The sequence below is a fragment of the Mya arenaria genome, chromosome 5 (genome assembly GCF_026914265.1).
Source record: "Mya arenaria isolate MELC-2E11 chromosome 5, ASM2691426v1".
NCBI classification, from domain to species: domain Eukaryota; kingdom Metazoa; phylum Mollusca; class Bivalvia; order Myida; family Myidae; genus Mya; species Mya arenaria.
The window spans coordinates 69,744,673-69,771,593 of record NC_069126.1 but is presented as its reverse complement, the minus strand read 5'-3'; the positions used below and the strand labels follow the sequence as shown (position 1 = coordinate 69,771,593).

Genomic DNA, 26,921 nt, shown 5'->3' with positions numbered 1-26,921 from the left:
TCTCACAGATGATAAAATAGCGAAAAAAAATGAAAATTGTCGAAAAATATCATAAATTTGGCATCAATGTGTACAATGCATTGAAACTTACTTACAGAAGTATCACATAGTTTACAATTTATTTAAGTTCACGAGATATTTCATACTTTTCCATTAAAAAAGATAACCAGGTAGAATTCATTCCCCATGCGTGATTAGCTAGTCGGTGTCCTGAGATTCGTTACAGAAAAAAAAAACGTTTTTGGTGCTTATAGATCTGTGACACAGTCCCTTTAACCATTTAGGCCGACATGTAGGCACTTCTGCTCTTTAACTGCTGCCACGATTGTGGGTTACCTGAGTGTAATTATGCCCAATGAGGTGAATAAACACAACACCACAGCCGGAACTCTATATAGCTACTCAGAGCTAACTCGGCGGCTGGTCCTAACCCAAACACACTTCAACGGTGAACCCAGTTTAAAAATTAAAAATGTTTATTGACAACCATCAAATCTGGCATGTTTGACCTGGTTTCAACAAGCATTATAATGTGAGTATTATAGATTATGAACCCAGGGGAGGTTCAGCATAAAAGGCAGTGTTTCTTTTTGGCAGAATTACACGATAACACATGATAACACTAGAGCTACAGTGTCTTACTGGTGATTTTTTTTACAAAGGTTTTCAGAAGGATACCTTTAGGCGAGATGAAATGTATTGACATGTCGTGCTTAAACTGGCACATATTTTCGCACATAATTCAAACCCTCCCGACAAGCAATGTTAATAAAACCTTTTTTCTCCTGCATATAATCAGAAAATGTGGGGTCATCAGTTCAGCACAAAAACAGTGGCGGTTTTTGCAATATTTTTCACATGCTTGTAGGTGTGCAATTTACTCTTCGTAACAGCTGTTTTGACTTGAGATAGAATATGGTAGAGAAATATTTTCTTCTCAATTTGTTCTTAAAACATAGTCTATATATATATATGAATTACTAAAAAAGCAATATTGTTCATGTAAAATTAACAAGACATTTACAATGCCAGCTCTAATACAGTAAAGCATACGCCATAGGCATAGCAAAATTCAAAACATTTTTATTATATATGCTTTGTGGTGATTTATTATAGACTTTTATAAACAATAAAAACAATCTTTCACTGTTTCAAACATATTGATATATTTTTAACTGTGTGAAATTAAAGCCAGCTCTGAAATAGATATTGAATCCCATCAATTTAAACTGGTATGCCAGAAATGTGTTGATTGAGTATGTTGTATAGGCTATAAGGGTGTCAATTATTGTATGTTTGAGTAGGTGTTGTGCGGTTATTTATTTTCATTTCTTATTATTTTAAACAGACCCGGGAGGAAACGATGATGAACCAGCCAGACAGCCCGCCCGCCACCCGGCCGAGCTGTACTTGGTTTATGCCAACATGCCGACATGCTAAAATTTGTTAGCGCTTCAAGATCTTTTAATGGAAAATTGTATCCAAACTGAAGTATAAAGTGAGTAAGTTTGGTCATATAAGACCATTGATACCATTCAGTTTTGTTCCATTCCTAATAAATTTCTTTCATGTTGTTTGTCAATCATTTCTGGTGCGGCTTTGATAATTATAAATAATATTATTTTCTAATGAAACTGCTGACTTGTACTAGTCTTTGGTCTGTATTGTGCATCTATTTGCACATTTTGTTTGCTTTTTTAAGCAAACATTACATTAATTGCAAATTGTATAAGCCATTAATCAAAACTTACTACACATTTGATGCAGCAACATGTTTTCTTCATGCACCAGTCAACTGTTACCAAGCCCCCCCCCCCAGATCCGGGGACAAACTGATGGTTAAACCCCGGCCAAATGCCCCCGCACCCCAGATATTCTATATAAGGCCCAATCTCCGCTGTCACCTGGCCCTACGGGACCACCTGGAAGTAAAAACACGGCCCTTTTCCCCGGTATACCCCCAGCCTGGTTGCTGTAGCCACACAGGAATTTTCAAGGACAAGAACCAGTGCTGGTCAAAATGTGGTCTCAAAAAGGATTTCCGAGAAAGGAATACCGTCTCCAAGTAAGAAGAAAGTCTAAGCATGTCTGGTTTTAATGATTTCAAAACGCATCTGAGTACTCAATAAGATGAGATTAACCTTTGAGTTGTTAATAACTGATTGCAAAATGTCCAAAAGACTATATATTTCATAAAATTGTCCTGAAAATCCTTGAATTCATGAACTTTTCTACATATTTATCACCTTTTTGATTCATAAAAGATTGAGTATGCCTCAAATGAGTATTTACAGGCCTTTTTCAAACTTTAACAGTAGTGGCAGATAGTTTTATTAGTGTAAAACATTGCTTTTGTGTCTTGTTTGCAGATCATGATGTGCCAATAAGCTCCAGTTAGCTGCGGCTTCCCCCCCCCCCGGCGGTAATCCTGCAATCTGAATCCAGGAGATGCAGCTCTGAATCCAATATTACAGAAGAGTGAAGATGTAAGTCAACTCTGTAGTACTTGTTTGTATGTAAATGATTCCAAAGAGTGAGATTTATAGCAAATCAGGTGTAAATAAGCAACTTATGGACAATGGTAAAGTGCTGTACTCTGAATTTTATGCCAAATCTAGCCTTCAAAACAGATAAAAAAAAATAAAAATGGGCATAATAATGCTGTCTCTGCATTTTCTACATCATGTAGCCACCTCATACATGAAAACACTAGCAGTTGTCATGAATCTTTCAGTTTTGGTGTTTTTTTTGCCATTTCCTTTGTTGCGCCATTTGTCCCAGAAGCAAACAATTTGACATATAGTGGTGTTTAGACTGTCTATAAACACATGATCACTAAATTTCTTTTGTTAAACTGAACAGTTCTGTTACCTATGTATATAAGTGGACCAGAAAAGCAAAATTTTGACAAGTTGAAGCATTTCAGTTTGGCTCTTTGTCTTTTTTTATATAAAACACTAAGCCGATGAAGTGGAAAAACCTTATGTTGCTGAGATAAAAATCTTAAAAGAGTAGGCAGGCCATTTTTGTGGTCTGTTCTATAGACACTATTGAAAGCTACAAGGAAAACTTTACTTGGTCAAATTATTCCAATGCATAAGGAAAAAATGGCTCTTCAAAGGTTTGCGGCTTACCATTTGAGGGAAATGGCTGTTTCTGCTTTTTGTATGAAAATACCGCAGGTGCTAATACTTGTCTCATTCATTTAGTGTTTAATATATCATTGTTTAACTTTCAGTATGTGTTGCATATAGCCTGCATATAGCCTGAAGTTGAACTATAGGAGTTTTGAAGTATGTTTCTGAAAAACTGTTGCTTCAATAGGCTCAAGACCACAGTTATCTGCGCCCCCCCCCCCCCCCCCCCGTTGACCAAGATACGGATGTGAATACAGAAAAATGAGTGCTTGTGTTCAAGTATCAATATTTTATTAAAGTTGAATGAAAGAGAAGAAACAGGTGGCATTGAGCTTAACATAATTTGACACTGTATTGCAAAAACTGATAGTTTTCAGTGTAAAAATTGGAAAAATCATTGTCTGTGGAACTATGAAAACTGCTTACATGTAATAAAATGTATTGTGAATCTGGTTACAACCGGTGTTTGCCTTATTTCTAAACGACATTTCCAAAAAAATGACAGCTAATGTAAACAAACAATAATTACAGAATGAATTGATTAAACTTGAAAGTTGTGTTATGGTAATAAAATTATATGTATATAAATTTAACTGTGTAATAAAATAAATATTGCATATTCCAGTGTGACAGTACATATTGTAAACATTCGGGTAAATACTGTACTGTCACACTGGAAGCCATGCAATATTTGTATAATGTCATATTTTGGGATATTACTCAGAACAAAAAACATCAAGAAGACTTTATATATCAAAGTAATAGCACTGTTTTTGTCATAGTTTAGCGATAGAGTTTCTATCCTATTTTTATCAGAAATTAAACAGCTTTTTATGTAATTTATTTTCTGACATGTGTTATACCTGTTGTTTTTTTTTTCATTTATTGTGATATCTGATGTTAAAGCTGCACTCTCACAGATTAACGTTTTTGACAACTTTTTTATTTTTTGTCTGAATGAATAAGTTTTTGCATGAATATCTGCAAACCAATCATAAAAGACTTCTGACAAAAGATCAGATCGCAGCTTTTCATATTTCTGTCCCAAAAACGATGTTTTATGGATTTTTATTAAACCGTTAGTAAGCAGTCTCTTATCACTGATAAGCAGATAATTACAAAAAAAAAATCTAATTCCAAGACAAAGAATAAAAAAAGTTGTCAAAACAGTAAATCTGTGAGAGTGCAGCTTCAAGTAACAGCAAAACTTTTATGGCATTTTGATATTTTCCTCCATAATCAAGTATGTGCAGAAATGACAACCTCAAATTAGTGGATTTTTCTTTATTATATATCAATGCTTTAAAGGAAAACAATCAAAAGCAAAAAGTACTTGCTTTATTTCATGTACAAACAGGAAAGTTATTAACAACTTCTAAACTTGACAAACATGTACATTACACTGCTTAATTAAGACCATATAGTTACTTTCAATCCATTCTTTTTCAATAGATTATCAGTTATTCTTAGTATAAGCCTTAAATATATTTTAGCATTAACTTATTCATTCACTTATGTTGCCCTCCACATTCAAATGATAAAACATTTTTGTTGAAAATTGTAAGGCTCACTTTTGTTTTCATTTTCAATTAAAAAAAATCCATGCATTTTTTCTGTTACTTTTTTATATATACTTATTTTCTAATTACAGACTTATTCTACAATTATACTTACTATAAACAAAACACTTATGTGATGGAAATATAGTGCAGATATTGAAATGTGCTTTAAAAATATACTAGTTACTAGTTTTTGAAAATGGAAGTAAACCCCTTAAATCTTTAGGTTTGAAGTTTTAATAAAAGTTGAGTAATGTTCTTATGTTTGACCTCAATGGGCAATTTATTGCATTCATATTTTTCCTTAACTATTATTTTATTTTTATTTTTTTCTGTGTAAACAATTTAGCAAATGTGATAATGCTCTTGACATATATTAAAAAGAATTGTTTTATTTACTGTTTATCAGGGATTATACTCATGCATTTGGTCAAAGGAATGTTTTACTGATGTTGCAGTTAAATCGACAAATTTTATGAAATGAATAGTGTTGAAGTTAAATCTTTAAATATGAGTATTGAATGTTATTGTTACAAGAATATAATAAATCATCTTAGTGCAATAACTCAATAACTGCATATAGATATCGAAGCAGATATTGTGTTCTTGCACTAAGGTGACCATATGAATGTTCATGTTTTATCCTCATTATAATTATATGCTACCTAGTTCTTGTTTATAATAATTAATAATTTGTCTACTGCAACATAACTGTATGATTATCAAATTACTCATTTACAATGGCCATGTGCATATTTATCTTATATTTTATAGCTTTAGTTTATAAATGTATGTAGATAGTGTATCTATGTAAATTAAGGACTCATAAATAAACTGTGAAATACTTACTGCTTGCTTTATGGAAGGTGTGAAAGACCAATACTTTTAAGGATTTACATCTGGTAATAGGAACGATTTCCTTCACACTACTTAGCCGATTTCTTTCACTATGGTCTTAATTACTGATCAAAATACTGAGAGATCATGCAAAGTATGTGGCAAGGAATATGGCGAACAATAGAGATATGCCTGTATTATCATACTATTATTCATTAAATAATGGACAAATAATGGTCTGTGTCTTTTACTTCTTCAAAAAATGGTTTTCTGGTAACTGGAGTGTAGACCCGATATCAAAATAATTATACAGCTGAAAAGCACATTCAAAAAAGCCTCTTCGTCCTTGCCACATGGATATTCATAAATTAAGGCTCTGTGCTTAACTTTAATACTGAAAAGTTTTTCGATTTGTCTATATAAAACAGCTAGTTGTTCTTGATGGCCCGGGAGGCAAAATATGCCGGCCGCGATGTATTGTAGAACACGTGTTTCATAAAAAGAACTACGATTCCGGCAATAACACTTCAACCCGTAGAGGCAGCGCCTTAGTTCATATTAGTAATGTTATGTGATATGTGTTATTCTAATCGTACGTCAACAATAATGGCAGATCGATAAATATGTCTGAAATCGCACTACTGGAGTGTTATCTTAATTAAAACCTATCGTGTCTTGGATACATTATTTTATCTTGGACTTATAGACCGTAAGTGATGCTTAATAAAGAAAATCCGGATCTCTTTCTGCTTTAAGATTATATATAGTAAATATTATGATTAAATGAGAAGTTTTGTATCATAGTTTAATACTATTCGTTACGTAATTGATTGTGATTGTCTGTTAAAAAAAGTAATGTAGATGACATTGTATGCCAAGTATATGGTCTTTTAAGCGGATGAATCTACTATTTGCAAATTGTTTTCGTTTATTTATACAATTTATCTCACATTTTTCCATTCTTTTAATTTAGTGGATAGTCTAAAACAGTATATATCTGTATTAACATCACCACAAAGAACAAACGTTTTTTTCATCATTCTGGTACAAAACCTTAAGCAACACTTCGAATATTACTCATCGTGTCCAATCATAACGGGGGAAAGTTGAGGTATCGTTGGTAAGTTGTGGGATAATGCTGGTTTGTTGTGAAAACAGGACGAGAGATTGGACACAGTCTTACTAGTTCATCTTCTTTAAGGTTGAATATAATTTTCATACATTTGTACTGATATTTGCTGTTCACAATTTCTGTTTCCTCGAGCGATCGCAGTTTTACTGTATAAGCATATGGCCCAAACGACAATAAGGTATAAACCAACAGATAAATACCACGTAGTTAATTACAAACACCAGGAATAGACCACAAACGCATCTAAATGGCTTTACCGATACATGATGGGATTACCCCTTGGAACGACCAGTTGAACACGAGTCTAGTGATGGCTTAAACAAATACTCGTGTCCACTGTTTTGTGTTGCCTTAACGTCAAACATTCAGTGATACTATTTGCGTTTCCATTTAGCAAAGTCATGCAATGGCACAATCAAGCCACAACACAGAACTTATTGAGAGGTTTACAATAAATATAGGTTGATCATAATAATTATAACTGTGATGTACAATTATAATTCTTTCTTTCAAATATCTTGCCATTTTCCCTTAATCATTTAAACTTTTAAATCATTAACGATATTTGCTGTTGTTTTCTCGTGCTGCAATGTGCCTCAGTACAAGATAAGTTAAGCTTCAAATTTATTTTGTATCAACACGTTTGAAAGCCAACGCGTTCCTGTGAAAGGATTAAACCATAACAACCTAGCATACATATTAATGTGTCAAATTTACGGGATAAGATTAATTAATGGTTTACAATTTTATTAACATTTTTTTAAATCAGGGATTGCAATATTACAAGCAAATGTTTTCATATCACAAAATGTATGTACATTTTATGTGTTTTCGGTGCGGACTGAAAATTAAGACTCGAGGAAAAATGCAAATACCGTTAACATAGCTTGCCGAGGGTCGGATTTTATATCCGTGTCAGAAACATATGAATTAAATAACTTTTGACTTTCAAACGTTTAAAATTTAATTTATTGCCTTAGAAATAAATTTATTTATGATACTTTCAGGGGACATAACGCATTACGTAGTAAATTATTAGTACCGAGTTAACAATTTTTATAGTATTATTTAACCATCTCATCTTGCGGATAACACAACGCAATAATTTCACAGATAACTTATGCCAACCTGAATTACGCAGTATTTTCATAAGCTTTTTTATTTATTTTTTCAAGTTAATTCCCAATTGAAGGTCTTCAGTGTTTATTTTTTGATCGATTTCATTTGATTAATTGTTAACCTTTTAGGGATATACGCATTTGGGCAGTCTCGTCCAGCTACGAACATGCTTTTTCGGTTTTTTGTGTGTTTACGTAACATAAGTTTCGGATGTAAACAAAGAAACTGGATGAACTTATTTTGAACGATCCCTTCGTTAATTGACTTTATCATTTCCTCCTCGAGGATGCTAGTACTGTGGAAGATGCTTTTGTAGTGGACGATTCACAGTCTGCTGTGTTATCTGCACATTTGAAAGGAAATTATCTCTATATTATCATAATGATTGGAGAAAACGGCGTGGCCAGCGCGAATGCAATAGTGGATCCCCAATGGTGTTGTGCATGTTTGCCTTGGTATCGCTATGGGCAACCCGCTTCCATCTACAAGGATATTTTATTCCACAGCTACTTCCTCAATGAGACACAAGGAACATTTGTGTTGTGAGATTCAACGAGGTTCAGGTTTATTCCATCGAACCCTGAAAACTAAATGTGGACCTCAGGACTTTTTTCATTACTGGCTTAATAAAGTGCTACAACTGCCGGACCCCCCCCCCCCCCCAACGTTATCTGCCTGGACGGTGTACTTTTCAACGCCAGAGGACTCGATTTTTATCCCACGGCACTCTTTGGAGCTGTTATTCGGTGTTAGAGACTACATTAACTTTGTCCATTGCTCAACTCCTGCCAAATTTCTCCATACACAGAGAGACTTTGACAATTTATTTTAATTTGTTTGAGCATGGCAATATTGTTTTTGTTTTTTGTTGTTGTTAATTTACATTTCATTTTTCAGTGCACAGTATGCACATTCATTTATAACCGATTTCTGTCAACCTTAAAAGTTTCTGATCCTTAATTTAATCCTAAATTCAATGCTTTCACAATCATAAATTACTTCCTGCCATACATATTTCTCATTCGGTGCAGGGGCCAATCTGATTTTGGTACGATCAGGATAGGGTACGAATGTCACATTCCTTGATTAAAAACTAATCAGGAGATATTCTATGAAAATTCTTCTAACAAAATGGCATCATTTTGCCAAAATTTCTGGCAACGTAACTTATTGAGGACAATATCGTAAGTGAACTCTTCATAAAGCAAGAAATATTTATATTGTAATTACAAAAAAAAAAAAAAAATTTTTTTTGAAGATTTCACTACAACCACTCATATTTTTGTTTATATGTCATGTTTTTTATTTTTGTTTATTTTTGTACGCTTCAAATGCAACTATGTTTAGATTGAGTTAGCTTGTTTGTACAATACTTATATGTATATCAATTATGCTTTCCTTAATTCATGCTTGGCATGATTTTTCACAATTATGTCACTTTCTCTATCATATTTTGGCAAACTTGTGTCATTGGATCAGGGTCTTCTCAATGCACATTCTGATTGGTTGACTATCATTATCATTTTATATCGGATGGGACAATGACCAAATACTCTCTTATTGACTGATTTACAAGTGCAAATATTGTCGGCAAGTCAATGTCACTTGATGTGACATATAGATGAAGTTAGGGAATTTTAGACGACCACTTTGCCAAAGTCAGCTTTTCACGAGAGCCCTGGTGTATATATATAGTTCCGCTATTTGTTGGGTAACTCTTTTTTGCGGAGTTAGGCTTTTGGGGCCGATATTTGTGTACCTCTTTTTGTAGAGAACAGATATTGGGGCTGATTGTTGTATTACTCTTAAACGACTTTTGTGGGGTTCGGCTATTGGGGCCTATTGTTATATAACTCTATTGTTGAGTATGGCTATTGGGGCCTATTGTTATATATCTCTGTTGTAGAATTTGGCTTTTGGGGCCAATTGTTGTTTACTCTATTGTGGAGTATGGCTTTTTGGGGACCTTCTGTTGGTTTACTCTATTGTGGAGTTCGGCTATTGGAGCCTATTGTTATATAACTCTATTGTGGATAATGACTATAGGGGCCTATTGGTATTTTACTCTATGGTGGTGTTCGGCTATTGGGGCCTATTGGTATATAACTCTATTGTGGAGTATGGCTATTGGGGCCTATTGTTCTATACCTCTATTGTGGAGTTCGGCTATTGGGGCCTTTTGTTCTATAACTCTATTGTAGAGTTCGGCTATTGGGGCCTATTGTTCTATAACTCTATTGTGGAGTTCGGCTATTGGGGCCTATTGTTCTATAACTCTATTGTGGAGTTCGGCTATTGGGGCCTTTTTTTCTATAACTCTATTGTGGAGTTCGGCTATTGGGGCCTATTGTTCTATAACTCTATTGTGGAGTTCGGCTATTGGGGCCTATTGTTCTATAACTCTATTGTGGAGTTCGGCTATTGGGGCCTATTGTTCTATAACTCTATTGTGGAGTTCGGCTATTGGGGCCTATTGTCCTATAACTCTATTGTAGAGTTCGGCTATTGGGGCCTATTGTTATATAACTCTAGTGTAGAGTTCGGCTATTGGGGCCTATTGTTCTATAACTCTATTGTAGAGTTCGGCTATTGGGGCCTATTGTTCTATAACTCTATTGTAGAGTTCGCCTATTGGGACCAATTGTTCAATAACTCTATTGTTGAGTTCGGCTATTGGGGCCTATTGTTCTATAACTCTATTGTAGAGTTCGGCTATTGGGGCCTATTGTTCTATAACTCTATTGTAGAGTTCGGCTATTGGGGCCTATTGTTCTATAACTCTATTGTAGAGTTCGGCTATTGGGGCCTATTGTTCTATAACTCTATTGTAGAGTTCGGCTATTGGGGCCTATTGTTCTATATCTCTATTGTGGAGTTCGGCTTTTGGGACCTATTGTTCTATAACTCTATTGTAGAGTTCGGCTATTGGGGCCTATTGTTCTATATCTCTATTGTGGAGTTCGGCTTTTGGGACCTATTGTTCTATAACTCTATTATGGAGTATGGCCATTTGGGCCTTTTGTTCTATAACTCCATTGTGGAGTATGGCTATTTGGGCCTTTTGTTCTATAACTCTATTGTAGAGTTCGGCTATTGGGGCCTATTGTTCTATATCTCTATTGTGGAGTTCGGCTTTTGGGACCTATTGTTCTATAACTCTATTGTAGAGTTCGGCTATTGGGGCCTATTGTTCTATAACTCTATTGTAGAGTTCGGCTATTGGGGCCTATTGTTCTATATCTCTATTGTGGAGTTCGGCTTTTGGAACCTATTGTTCTATAACTCTATTGTAGAGTTCGGCTATTGGGGCGTATTGTTCTATATCTCTATTGTGGAGTTCGGCTTTTGGGACCAATTGTTCTATAACTCTATTATGGAGTATGGCCATTTGGGCCTTTTGTTCTATAACTCCATTGTGGAGTATGGCTATTTGGGCCTTTTGTTCTATAACTCTATTGCAGAGTTCGGCTATTGGGGCCAACTGTTCTATAACTCTATTGCAGAGTTCGGCTATTGGGGCCAATTGTTCTATAACTCTATTGTATTGTAGAGTTCGGCTATTGGGGCCTATTGTTATATAACTCTATTGTAGAGTTCGGCTATTGGGGCCTATTGTTGTTTTACTCTTTGGTGGAGTACAGCTACTCGGGGCCTTTTGTTATTTTACTCTATTGTGGAGTTAGGCTATTAGAGCCTATTGTTTTATAACTGTATTGTAAAATGACTTTTGGGGTCGTTTGTTGTTTTCCTCTATTTGGCAGTTTTGCTATTGGGACATATTGTTATTATAAATTACTCTATTGTTGAGTGACCTTTTGGAGCATATTGTTATATTACTCTATTGTAAACTGCGGCTATTGGAGCCTTTGGTTATATTTCTCTTTCGTGGAATGTGTGTATTTGCCGATAGTTGTTTAACTTCTGTGGAGTAGAGCTATTTGGGCCTTTTTGTTGTATTACTCTTTGGTGGGGTACAGCTATTGACACCTAATAATAGATTACCTCGATTGTGAGGTACGGCTTTTGGGGCCGATTAGTGTTTTCCTGTTTTGTTGAGTAAAGCTATTGGGGTATTACTCTATTGCTAAGTACGGCTATAAGGACCTATTGTGATATTGCTCTATTGTGGTGTTTGGCTATTAAGATCGATTGTTGCTTTTCACTCTATTGTCTAGTCCGGCTATTGGAACGTATTGTTGCATTATTCTATTACAGAATACGGCTATTGTACCCTATCACGGTATTACTCTATTAATGAGTATGGGATTTCGAGCCCATTTTTGTTTAGTCTATTGTGTATTTCAGTCTTTTGGAGGCTGATTGTGGTACATCTCTAATTTGTAGAGTTCGACCCTGGAGCCTATTGCTGTTTGACTCTGTGGCTGAATACGGCTATTGGGGTCCATGGTGGTATTACTCTATTGTGGAGTAGGCTATTGGTGCCTGCTGTTGTATTACTCTATTGCAGAGTACCGCTACAGGATCCAGTTACGGTATTCCGCTATTCTAGAATATGGCTTTTGGGAACCTATTATTTTTATTTATTTTATTATTTTTTTTTTTTTATTATTATTTTTTTTTGCATTACTCTATTGTGGAGTTCGGCTTTTGGGGCCGATTTTGTAATAACCTATTGCAACCTATTCTTGTAATACTCTTCTATAAATGTGGAGTATGGCCAATTTGTTGTATTTCTGATGTAGAGTGCAGCTGTTCGAGTCTATTGTTGTATTAGCCTATTGTAAAGTACAGCTGTAGGCCCCTATTGTTTTGTTGCTCTATAGTAGAGTACAGCTGTTGAAGTCTGTTGTGGTATTACTCTATTCATTGTAAAAGTGCAGCTATCGGGAGCCTGTTGTTGTATTGCTCTGTTGTAGAGTGCAACGGTTGGAGCCTGCTGTTGTATTGCTCTATTGTGAGGTACAGCTGTTGGGAGCCTGTTGTTGTATTACTCTATTGTAAGGTACATCTATTGGGAGCCAGTTGTTGTGTTGCTCTGTTGTGTGGTACAGCTGTTGGGAGCCTGTTGTTGTATTGCTCTATTGTGAGGTACAGCTATTGAGAGCCTGTTGTTGTGTTGCTCTGTAGTAGAGTACAGCTGTTGGATCCTAATGTTGTTTTACTCTGTTGTAGAGTGCTACAGTTGGGGCCTGTTGTTGTATTACTCTATTGTAAGGTACAGCTGTTGGGAGCCTGTTGTTGTATTACTCTATCGTAAGGTACAGCTATTTGGAGCCTATTGTTGTATTGCTCTGTAGTACAGTACAGCTGTTGGAGCCTATTGTTGTATTACGTTTTGGTAAAGTGCAGCTATAGGGGCCTTTGTTGTAGAACTCTATTGAAAAGTACAACTGCTTCAGCCTGTTGTGGTATTCCTGTGGTTAGAGTCCAACTGTTGAAGCCTTTTGTTGTATTCCTTTGTTTAAGAGTACAATTGTTCGAGCCTATTGTTGATTTACTCTATTTGGGAGTACAGCTGTTGGAGCCTATTGTTTTGTTCCTCTGTTGGAGCCTTTTGTTTTATTCCTTTGTGATGGAGTTTGAGCCCATTTTGGTTTTACTCTGTTGTACAGAACACAGGGTGGAGCCTGTTGTTATATAACTCATTTGTTGAGTTCCGCATTGAGAGCCTGAATGTATTACGCTGTTGTGGGGTACAGCTGTTTGGGCTATTGTTAAATAACTCTTTTGTCGAGTACAGCTGTAGATGACTTTTGTGGTGTTTCTCTGTTGTAGAGTGAAGCTGTTGAAGCCTGTTGTTGTATTTCTGTGTTGTAGAATACAGTTGTTGAAGCATAGTGTTGTATTACTCTATTGTAGAGTACAACTGTGGGAGCCTGTGGTTATCCTTTATGGCTATTTCTATTCAGAGACTGGAGTTGTGGGCCTGGTACATAGATTAGAGACTGGAGTTGTGGGCTCTTTCTCTCTTTTGTGTGCTTTGTCTATTCAGAGACTGAAGGGCCTGGTACATAGATTTGAGACTGGAGTTGTGGGCTCTTTCTCTCTTTTGTGTGCTTTTTCTATTCAGAGACTGGAGTCGTAAGACTGGTACATATATATAGGAGACTGGAGTTGTGGGCTCTTTCTCTCTTTTGTGTGCTTTTTCTATTCAGAGACTGGAGTGATGGGCCTGGTACATAGATAGGAGACTGGAGTTGTGGGCTCTTTCTCTCTTTTATGTGCTATCTCTTTTCAGAGACTGGAGTTATAGGCCTGGTACGTGGATTAGAGACTGGAGTTGTGGGCTCTTTCTCTCTTTTATGTGCTATTTCTATTCAGAGACTGGAGTTGTAGGCCAGGTACATGGATTAGCGACTGGACTTGTAGGCCTGGTACAGGGTTTAGAGACTGGTGTTGTAGGCCTGGTACATGGATTAGAGACTGGAGTTGTCGGCCGGATACATTGCTTAGAGACTGGAGTTGTGGGCCTGGTACATGGATAAGAGACTGGAGTTGTAGGTCTGGTCCATGGATTAGAGACCGGAGTTGTGTGCCTGGTACATGGATTAGAGACTGGAGTTGTGGGCCTGTTACATGGATAAGAGACTGGAATTGTAGGCCTGATACATGGAATAGAGACTGAGTTGTGGGCTCTTTCTCTCTTTCATATGCTATTGCTATTCAGAGACTGGATTTGTAGGTCTGGTACATGGATTAGAGACTGGAGTTGTGGGCTTCTTCTCTATCGTCCATGATTGACCACATTGGCACTCTCTTATAGCGCTTGAGTTGAGGTTGGGGTTTCTAATGGCGTTTTATTTACCTCCAACTTTGTTTCGGCCATGTATATTGTTCGTTTGTAACGATATACGTCATTTAATGTGAATAAATGACATTTTTCAATTTCCATCCTGGTTTGTCAATTACTCGAAACAAATGAACTCAACTCATACTTTTAAGAGAGTACTCATAAAATTTAATTTATTGCCTTAAAAATAAATTTATTTATGATACTTTCAGGGGACATAATGCATTATGTAGTAAATTATTAGTACCGAGTTTACAATTTTGATAGTATTATTTAACCATCTCATCTTGCGGATAACACAACGCAATAATTTCACAGATAACTTATGCCAACCTGAATTACGCAGTATTTTCATAAGCTTTTTTATCCCACCCTACCTCACCCAATCTATAGGCCAGTGCGTTTTACTTAATATACCTAATAAGGTCCTTTCCATTTTCGCTTAAACGCCATGCCTGTTTGTGTTGATATTCTTTTTCAAATTTCCATCCTGGTTTGTCAATTATTCGAAACAAATGAACTCAACTCATACTTTTAAGAGAGTACTCATAAAGAAAGATAATGACTATGAAAATTCAGACTTCGTATATTTCAACACAAAGCGCGTGCGTCGTTTATCACTGGTGTCATAAACGCAATAATTTACAGTTGTCGTTAGAGATTTCTAAGACCATGGCATTTTTACAGTTTGTTTTGTTTTTCAGTTTTGGAAATATAAATTGATTTCATTTTGCTTTGTTTTAATGAAAAAGGAGCCATATCAACGCAATTTCTTGTTATTTGTGAGGAAAATTGTGAAAATCTTCATTCTATCCATATTATGTAACAGAAAAAGAATGCCAATCAATGTTTTAAATATGGACGTTCTTGCGGCAATCTTAAAATTTGCCTACATTTATTATTTATTACTGCAATAATATACATCAAAGATGTGAATCTTTAAAAAGTGCACATCAACAGGTATGTTTTCCATTTGAACACAGTGTCAGCAATATTACTGGAATTTATAATAATTAGAAAGTACATTATTTGTTTTAAATCAATTTGAATATAAACTGCTAATGGTTTTGGTTGTGTCAATGTACATGAACCCATATTTCAGTTCTGGTGACCATTAGATACTTCAGCTATTGCTTTTTTTAATGAGTAGTATTGGATATAGTATTCTCCCACCTCAGATAAGTCGATCCAATAATTTATCCATGCTAGATATTCTTATGCTGCCCACGGGCGAAGATAAAATGCCCGTATGGAACTCCTTTTTAACGGTCGTCACATTATAATTACCTCCCTTGTTAAAGACTGTCGTCTGAAGCATCATGAAAACCTTGTCTTGTGGCAATATTTAGAACGCTAATTAATTTTTTCTCGCTTCAAATGTCACTATAAAACAGTTTTCACGCGCATTTCAAGAAATAATGCGCCACTTTCCTCCGAACTATTAAAAGATCAAATTGACTGTTAACATAACCCGAATCACTGCGCGCATATCCATGACAACCACGTGCTATCGCATATCCATACGCAATTATTTTCACTAAGCACAAAAGAGTTCCAGCAAAAAAATACATTTTTACTTAATTTTGTTTAACTGAGGTGGGAGAAAAAGCATCTACCATAGCCGCTCCTGTAAGATAGTTTTATCCCGACCCTCGCGCTGGGTGTTTTGCGGAAACTCGGTAAACCTCGTTTCCGCAAAACACCCTACGCTCGGGTCGGAATGAACTATCTTACACTCTCGGCCATGGAAGATACTTATATGCTTTATTGGCATTCGTTTCATCATCGCGACCGATTATATTTAGTGAGGGGGGCTCTTATAGTTAAATCAGATTGAATTGTTTTCTTTTCGTAACATTAAGGCATACACAAAATTAACATACACACACGAGCTAAAACATACAAACAGAGGAAATGGTGTAGGCTACAAGTTTATACAACATTAGTTTTAGTCCTTCTCCCGCGCTTATATGATGTAGTTTATGTAAGTTTACGTTAACATATATCAATTAGTATAGGAAAATGAAAGTAGTAAGCCATCATAAATTGTAGCCTTTTTTGCATGATATTTCTTCGTGATATTATTTTCCTATAATAAGCTTAAATCATACTTATTCGGTACTAAATAATCTTAAATAAGTCTCCATCAATTCCATACAGTGTTCACTTTAATAAAATAATGAAACAGTTCTTTCGTTGTCAACTAATAACCTTAGAGGAGCTCTTTATATGTGCATCATGTTTAAATCTTACCCGCTTCTGATTAGAAGCAGAATTTGAATGAACGGGACAATGACCAGCTTCTCTTTTCCCTGGTTGACAAAGTGTCCAATTTATCCAGATATGATTTAACTTAGCAAACCAAGCGTCAAACTATCATTTTGTGATGATGGCCATGTTCATATATGGTCAATAGAAATGAACTGTTTAATAATTCCATTCCAAACATATCAATGGCGTTGTTACTCCATTCATAACGTACACCCCTAGCAACTACACTCAAAATGCAGTGAAGTGCTGCAAGTACACTTATGACTTAAACAGTGTCACTTCAGTTTTTAATCAATATTTATGCAAAAAACTACAGAAACAAGCTCGGTAGCAAAAAGTTTAAACATAAACCCGGTTTAATGGCACTGGGTAAACGCCAAAGACATAGAACATAAAATCACAAACAAGAAACAGAAGAATAGCACAAAACTCCACAAACAGCACAGTGCATACATACGTTATATTAAAAAACTAGGTATGTTTATCAAGAATTGTTAGGTTCCGCCTTGAAACGGTCAGTAAAATGTAAATTTACTGGGGGTTTAAACCCGTTTATGTGCACAAACCTCACTCTTATCCAAACAATCTTTAATAAAGATAAACGCAAAAGTTAAATCTTATCAAAGTATGCATTAACTTATCAATAAAACAAATAATAATAAACGTATAGGTAAACCCCAAGTACTTGTATGATAAGAGATCCAAACTCTATATGCAGACGGAGGAATACAATTCACAGCACCTAATGCAAAAACTTTTCAAAGATACGATGCAGCTATTGTTTGGAACTAAGAACATCACACACAGTCTGCCTTATAAAGTAAAAGGGTTTAAAACTGTGTGATCATAGAGTTTCACAATAAAAAGCATTGTAATAAAACTGGGAACAAATAAGGAAAACATTATTAAAAATAAAAGCGACATGTATTAGCTTATCTTTCCTTCCAAATGATTTGAAAATGTAAAACTTTGAAGAAAATGAAGTCACATGCCAAAACACTCCGAGTCAGCCAAAAACGTGTTCGCCAAATACGGTTTTAAAGATAACATGAACTAGCGAAATCTTCATAAACTCAAGGACTGAAAAGGATGCTATATTCAACCCTATATTTTGTTTCTGGTATTCATCTTGAAAAACTAGAAGGCAACTGCTTCAGCCTGTTGTGGTATTCCTGTGGTTAGAGTCCAACTGTTGAAGCCTTTTGTTGTATTCCTTTGTTTAAGAGTACAATTGTTCGAGCCTATTGTTGATTTACTCTATTTGGGAGTACAGCTGTTGGAGCCTATTGTTTTGTTCCTCTGTTGGAGCCTTTTGTTTTATTCCTTTGTGATGGAGTTTGAGCCCATTTTGGTTTTACTCTGTTGTACAGAACACAGGGTGGAGCCTGTTGTTATATAACTCATTTGTTGAGTTCCGCATTGAGAGCCTGAATGTATTACGCTGTTGTGGGGTACAGCTGTTTGGGCTATTGTTAAATAACTCTTTTGTCGAGTACAGCTGTAGATGACTTTTGTGGTGTTTCTCTGTTGTAGAGTGAAGCTGTTGAAGCCTGTTGTTGTATTTCTGTGTTGTAGAATACAGTTGTTGAAGCATAGTGTTGTATTACTCTATTGTAGAGTACAACTGTGGGAGCCTGTGGTTATCCTTTATGGCTATTTCTATTCAGAGACTGGAGTTGTGGGCCTGGTACATAGATTAGAGACTGGAGTTGTGGGCTCTTTCTCTCTTTTGTGTGCTTTGTCTATTCAGAGACTGAAGGGCCTGGTACATAGATTTGAGACTGGAGTTGTGGGCTCTTTCTCTCTTTTGTGTGCTTTTTCTATTCAGAGACTGGAGTCGTAAGACTGGTACATATATATAGGAGACTGGAGTTGTGGGCTCTTTCTCTCTTTTGTGTGCTTTTTCTATTCAGAGACTGGAGTGATGGGCCTGGTACATAGATAGGAGACTGGAGTTGTGGGCTCTTTCTCTCTTTTATGTGCTATCTCTTTTCAGAGACTGGAGTTATAGGCCTGGTACGTGGATTAGAGACTGGAGTTGTGGGCTCTTTCTCTCTTTTATGTGCTATTTCTATTCAGAGACTGGAGTTGTAGGCCAGGTACATGGATTAGCGACTGGACTTGTAGGCCTGGTACAGGGTTTAGAGACTGGTGTTGTAGGCCTGGTACATGGATTAGAGACTGGAGTTGTCGGCCGGATACATTGCTTAGAGACTGGAGTTGTGGGCCTGGTACATGGATAAGAGACTGGAGTTGTAGGTCTGGTCCATGGATTAGAGACCGGAGTTGTGTGCCTGGTACATGGATTAGAGACTGGAGTTGTGGGCCTGTTACATGGATAAGAGACTGGAATTGTAGGCCTGATACATGGAATAGAGACTGAGTTGTGGGCTCTTTCTCTCTTTCATATGCTATTGCTATTCAGAGACTGGATTTGTAGGTCTGGTACATGGATTAGAGACTGGAGTTGTGGGCTTCTTCTCTATCGTCCATGATTGACCACATTGGCACTCTCTTATAGCGCTTGAGTTGAGGTTGGGGTTTCTAATGGCGTTTTATTTACCTCCAACTTTGTTTCGGCCATGTATATTGTTCGTTTGTAACGATATACGTCATTTAATGTGAATAAATGACATTTTTCAATTTCCATCCTGGTTTGTCAATTACTCGAAACAAATGAACTCAACTCATACTTTTAAGAGAGTACTCATAAAATTTAATTTATTGCCTTAAAAATAAATTTATTTATGATACTTTCAGGGGACATAATGCATTATGTAGTAAATTATTAGTACCGAGTTTACAATTTTGATAGTATTATTTAACCATCTCATCTTGCGGATAACACAACGCAATAATTTCACAGATAACTTATGCCAACCTGAATTACGCAGTATTTTCATAAGCTTTTTTATCCCACCCTACCTCACCCAATCTATAGGCCAGTGCGTTTTACTTAATATACCTAATAAGGTCCTTTCCATTTTCGCTTAAACGCCATGCCTGTTTGTGTTGATATTCTTTTTCAAATTTCCATCCTGGTTTGTCAATTATTCGAAACAAATGAACTCAACTCATACTTTTAAGAGAGTACTCATAAAGAAAGATAATGACTATGAAAATTCAGACTTCGTATATTTCAACACAAAGCGCGTGCGTCGTTTATCACTGGTGTCATAAACGCAATAATTTACAGTTGTCGTTAGAGATTTCTAAGACCATGGCATTTTTACAGTTTGTTTTGTTTTTCAGTTTTGGAAATATAAATTGATTTCATTTTGCTTTGTTTTAATGAAAAAGGAGCCATATCAACGCAATTTCTTGTTATTTGTGAGGAAAATTGTGAAAATCTTCATTCTATCCATATTATGTAACAGAAAAAGAATGCCAATCAATGTTTTAAATATGGACGTTCTTGCGGCAATCTTAAAATTTGCCTACATTTATTATTTATTACTGCAATAATATACATCAAAGATGTGAATCTTTAAAAAGTGCACATCAACAGGTATGTTTTCCATTTGAACACAGTGTCAGCAATATTACTGGAATTTATAATAATTAGAAAGTACATTATTTGTTTTAAATCAATTTGAATATAAACTGCTAATGGTTTTGGTTGTGTCAATGTACATGAACCCATATTTCAGTTCTGGTGACCATTAGATACTTCAGCTATTGCTTTTTTTAATGAGTAGTATTGGATATAGTATTCTCCCACCTCAGATAAGTCGATCCAATAATTTATCCATGCTAGATATTCTTATGCTGCCCACGGGCGAAGATAAAATGCCCGTATGGAACTCCTTTTTAACGGTCGTCACATTATAATTACCTCCCTTGTTAAAGACTGTCGTCTGAAGCATCATGAAAACCTTGTCTTGTGGCAATATTTAGAACGCTAATTAATTTTTTCTCGCTTCAAATGTCACTATAAAACAGTTTTCACGCGCATTTCAAGAAATAATGCGCCACTTTCCTCCGAACTATTAAAAGATCAAATTGACTGTTAACATAACCCGAATCACTGCGCGCATATCCATGACAACCACGTGCTATCGCATATCCATACGCAATTATTTTCACTAAGCACAAAAGAGTTCCAGCAAAAAAATACATTTTTAGCTCGTCTGTTTTTCGAAGAAAAAAAGTCGAGTTATTGTGATAGCCTTGGCGTCGTCGGCGTCGTCTGCGTCTGCGTCTGCGTCTGCGTCGTCGTCGTCGTCCAAAAACTTTAACCTTACCTCATAACTCAAAAACCGTTCAACATTTTCACATTAAACTTGCTACACGTGTTCCTATTAACACTATGCATGTTTATAGCAGGTCATATAATTTTGCCTTTAATTAATATTGAGTTATCCCCCCTTTTCGACTTGGAATTTCATCAGACGAGCGTTGGCACCCACTCCGCGGTGCTCTTGTTACTTAATTTTGTTTAACTGAGGTGGGAGAAAAAGCATCTACCATAGCCGCTCCTGTAAGATAGTTTTATCCCGACCCTCGCGCTGGGTGTTTTGCGGAAACTCGGTAAACCTCGTTTCCGCAAAACACCCTACGCTCGGGTCGGAATGAACTATCTTACACTCTCGGCCATGGAAGATACTTATATGCTTTATTGGCATTCGTTTCATCATCGCGACCGATTATATTTAGTGAGGGGGGCTCTTATAGTTAAATCAGATTGAATTGTTTTCTTTTCGTAACATTAAGGCATACACAAAATTAACATACACACACGAGCTAAAACATACAAACAGAGGAAATGGTGTAGGCTACAAGTTTATACAACATTAGTTTTAGTCCTTCTCTCGCGCTTATATGATGTAGTTTATGTAGGTTTACGTTAACATATATCAATTAGTATAGGAAAATGAAAGTAGTAAGCCATCATAAATTGTAGCCTTTTTTGCATGATATTTCTTCGTGATATTATTTTCCTATAATAAGCTTAAATCATACTTATTCGGTACTAAATAATCTTAAATAAGTCTCCATCAATTCCATACAGTGTTCACTTTAATAAAATAATGAAACAGTTCTTTCGTTGTCAACTAATAACCTTAGAGGAGCTCTTTATATGTGCATCATGTTTAAATCTTACCCGCTTCTGATTAGAAGCAGAATTTGAATGAACGGGACAATGACCAGCTTCTCTTTTCCCTGGTTGACAAAGTGTCCAATTTATCCAGATATGATTTAACTTAGCAAACCAAGCGTCAAACTATCATTTTGTGATGATGGCCATGTTCATATATGGTCAATAGAAATGAACTGTTTAATAATTCCATTCCAAACATATCAATGGCGTTGTTACTCCATTCATAACGTACACCCCTAGCAACTACACTCAAAATGCAGTGAAGTGCTGCAAGTACACTTATGACTTAAACAGTGTCACTTCAGTTTTTAATCAATATTTATGCAAAAAACTACAGAAACAAGCTCGGTAGCAAAAAGTTTAAACATAAACCCGGTTTAATGGCACTGGGTAAACGCCAAAGACATAGAACATAAAATCACAAACAAGAAACAGAAGAATAGCACAAAACTCCACAAACAGCACAGTGCATACATACGTTATATTAAAAAACTAGGTATGTTTATCAAGAATTGTTAGGTTCCGCCTTGAAACGGTCAGTAAAATGTAAATTTACTGGGGGTTTAAACCCGTTTATGTGCACAAACCTCACTCTTATCCAAACAATCTTTAATAAAGATAAACGCAAAAGTTAAATCTTATCAAAGTATGCATTAACTTATCAATAAAACAAATAATAATAAACGTATAGGTAAACCCCAAGTACTTGTATGATAAGAGATCCAAACTCTATATGCAGACGGAGGAATACAATTCACAGCACCTAATGCAAAAACTTTTCAAAGATACGATGCAGCTATTGTTTGGAACTAAGAACATCACACACAGTCTGCCTTATAAAGTAAAAGGGTTTAAAACTGTGTGATCATAGAGTTTCACAATAAAAAGCATTGTAATAAAACTGGGAACAAATAAGGAAAACATTATTAAAAATAAAAGCGACATGTATTAGCTTATCTTTCCTTCCAAATGATTTGAAAATGTAAAACTTTGAAGAAAATGAAGTCACATGCCAAAACACTCCGAGTCAGCCAAAAACGTGTTCGCCAAATACGGTTTTAAAGATAACATGAACTAGCGAAATCTTCATAAACTCAAGGACTGAAAAGGATGCTATATTCAACCCTATATTTTGTTTCTGGTATTCATCTTGAAAAACTAGAAGGCAAGTGCTTTTCAAAATATTGCCTTTATATTCACGGTTTGAATAAAATCCAAGTAATTCATTAAGTCTATCTGTCCAACTACCTGCTGGAAAATAGAACAATATATTACAAAAAGTGCAATCGAAACTACAAGGACAAGGTCAGTAGCCATAAGTTTTCAAATGTTGATTTAACGCAGGTATCTCTACAGAGATCAGTATATATCGACTGGGCATTTTTTATGTTTTTAAATCATATTGACATGAAGAGTTCAGCTTGTCAATTTAAGGGGGTTGCTCGACATTATATTATTTCAATTGTCTAAGTTTTTCGAAAAACGAATGAATCACAAACAGCTTGAATCAAGCACTTCCCATATACTTAACGATTCGCAATCATTTAACAAACAGATGTGTGAATCTATGCCGAGTGAATAAGATTTTTTCAAGTGGTCTTATACAGACCCTTGACACTTTACTTAAAAAAACGCCTTATGTTGTTCATCTTTTATAACATTACTTCCGAAAGAGTGCTAGCTTTTGTTTCTAGATATGAATTGTCACTAATTTGTCTTTTTTGTATATTCTTCATTAATCAATTTATTGGTTCATGGCGTGTTAATGAAACTTATAATATTCATGTTTATTGTTTATAACAATCATACATGATCATACCAAGGGGTATTTAACAAAATGCATACTTTTAAAGTAAACCGAAAATGCATATTTAATCCAGGACCACCGGGACACTAGCAAAACCAGTTTACTAGGTATTTTTCTCGCCAAGTATTCCTGGATTCAACGGGTTTCAACCACCCATCCATATGACTGCACATTACGAAGTCAACATCAGGTTATCAAGAACCTACTATGCTGGATCCTTTGTCTGTCCTCAAGGCAAATTTAGAGATGATGTAAGTACTTCAAATAACAAATTTGACTTGATTTTGGTTTTTATAAACACATTATATGATGATGATGATGCAATCAAAACAACGATTTTGCAAATATTCAAAAATAACAACTATTAATTTTAGGTGTTCGATTTGGGTAAGAAAAGGCATAGGCGGAGTTACGTAATGACAAATAGCTTTATATACTGAATTCAATATTTGAAAAACATAGCAAATCTTGAAAAACTTTACATAGACGCACGTTTTCGATGACTATTGTCAACATTGGAAGCATCAGGTACATGCTTGTTAAACAAAATAGAAAAAAGGAGATCATGCAGTCATTATAGATTTACACTTGACAAAGTGGAGCTCGATTTTTTCAATAACTATATGTATGTAGGCTTTGTATTTTGCCCGAATTGTAAAATTCATAAAGCAGAAGAACATTTAGTAAAATAATAATCTTGATAAACCAATTGACCCCCAACTTTACTTATTTGATCACACCATTGTTCCTATATTGTTGTGAAATTTTGGGTTTCAAAACATCGAGATCTATGAAAAAATACACTTTAGATTTTGTAAGAGAATTAACCAAATCAAGGAAAAAATACACCCGCATATTTGTTGTATGGCTAACTTGGTAGAGAATCTATTACACTTTCATTTCACAACACAATGGTTGTATATTTTAAGAAACTTTGTGAGGAATCCTATTCCTCAATTGTATATATTTCAATGCTGCAAAGTACCTTAATTTCAGATGGCCTAATTATATCAAAAGTATCTTGGATTCCAATGGTAATTTATATTTGTTTAAAAAGCAAGTAATATAAGTTCAATCACAATGATAGACCACCATTCCCAATTCTGGCAGGAACACGTAAGTTTGTCCAATTGAATAAAGCTTTACGAAAAAACAACAACAATAAATTGTGCTAGAAAAATAGTGTACTATTATCCGCTTTACTATTGCACTCAATATACATACATTTCGAAGCTGTACCTTAAAATCCTAATTGAGACACTTGCACTGCAGGGATCAGAAAACGGTCAAAGACGTTGTCCATTCTGCTAGTCCGACATTTGCGAAAGTTATCATCACATATTAACATGAAACACAAGTTACTATTTTATTTCATGGTTATTTTTTTTAATTAAAGTCCCACAGTGTACCATGATCAAAAACAATATCAATGTCTAACGGTTTCATAAAAGTACGTCTTACAAGCCTAATACCTTAAAATAATCGGATATATATTTTGTTTTAAATTGTTCCGTGTACCTTTTCTTTGCAAAGCATGAAGGGCTGGAAATGGAATTTCTCTTTAAGGTTGAGGTGTTCGGTCAAACATCGGAGCAGGTAAAATAGGTTGGTCTTTTTTTACTTTTATTGAAATAAATGCATGTGGTAAAAAGAATCTGACACACGTCATCATATAAATTAATTTTTTTCAACTCGTCCTAGAAATATGTGAACAAGCCCGTCAATGGCTCGCTTTATAACACATTTCTTGAAGCAGTTGAACAAATTTATATTACAAGATGACTCGTGACAGATCCTACATGTCTATGTTTTGATCATACATTACAAAACACTATTGTTTGATTTTTATATAACATTTTATATCAATTGCTAGGTAATAATCTCAGATATTGATTGTTTTTTTTTATTATAGGATACTAATGTTGGATAACATTTTGACAGACTTGTCTCCCTTGAATATTTAAAATCATCAATCAGGGTATGCTTATAAACATCAATTATTTACACATATATGTTATTTTAAACATCTTTAATGCATTTTAGATGTAGTTAACAATCGTCGTTTTAATTTCGAAGAATAAATACTCAAAGATAGTTTTCCAAGCTATCTTGACTACGTCTTTCTTATCGTAATCTATTTATGGGGGAGGCGCACCCGGCGACCCCTTAACTTGTCCAAGAGTACTTTTTAGTTTAAAAATATTAGAGAAAAGGGTATTAAAATACTACGTACATTATGCACAATTTTTGATAGAAATTGTTAAAATTTTCAAGGATTAGAACCTCAAAACCCCTCTGCCAAACACTTAAACCAAATATATTTCGGTTCTGAGGGAGGGGCGCAAGTTTAAAAGGTACAACCCTATGTTACGCCCCTTCATTACGTCAAATTCTGGATCTGCCTCTGCTATACCATTTAAGTCAACGTGATCAAAGAAGCATAACCTAGGTTGTTTTACGATTTCAACAAAAGTAGTATGAACCTTTAATTGCGCGTTTTCTTAGTTTCATCGAATCATACCAATTGGGCAATATAAAATATTTGTAAGCTTTAGAGTATGTTATGCATTCTAACGTTCATTAACATTTGTCAGATACTCTAAATAGTCTTTATTTCAATAGAATATGACAACATTATTTTCAGATCATGTATTCAAAAGATTACCTTCACATGCGTAAAATCCCTCATAGTTTTTATAAAATATGTATAGCGATGTATTCAAACAACAAGGAAGCAGTGAACAGTATTTGTAAACGCTGTTTACTTTAACATATGGAGAGTAGCGATATGGCCTAGTCTTGAGTTCCTTCCCTTTACGCTATCGTTATGCCTTTCTTATATACAAGTGTATACACAGGGAATAAGACAACGATAAGCCTCGCATTTTGCGGTACATGTTTCAATATAAAAAAAGACGAGGAAAAAATTACAAAAACATACACAATCCTTTTTTAACCATTTAAATGGCATCGTTTAAAAGGTTCAAAACCTACCGGCCATTGCTAAATTAATATATATTTTTATAGAAGGCATAACTCTTGTGCGATATGTTATGTATTAAACATGCTTAATATCGCAGTGAGTTTTGAATGCAAACTGTAATGTATAATTGACAAAAAGGGGTTACTTTTAAGTCATGAATAAATGTTCGGATCAACCTAAAGTTTGAACTCAAATTACTTTTATATTAACGAAGTGTGTATATA

At 35.2% G+C, this 26,921-nt stretch overlaps 1 protein-coding gene across 1 annotated transcript in view; it reads right to left on the bottom strand.

The window, feature by feature from the left end:
- Positions 1-26,433, bottom strand: part of LOC128234320 (CD166 antigen homolog) — a 97,741-nt gene extending 71,308 nt beyond the window's left edge. Inside the window, exon 1 of the mRNA XM_052948495.1 lies at positions 26,380-26,433. Within this exon, the coding sequence (XP_052804455.1) occupies positions 26,380-26,403 (24 nt within the window). The 5' untranslated portion in view covers positions 26,404-26,433. The remainder of the gene's footprint in view (positions 1-26,379) is intronic.
- Between the last annotated feature and the right edge of the window lie 488 nt (positions 26,434-26,921).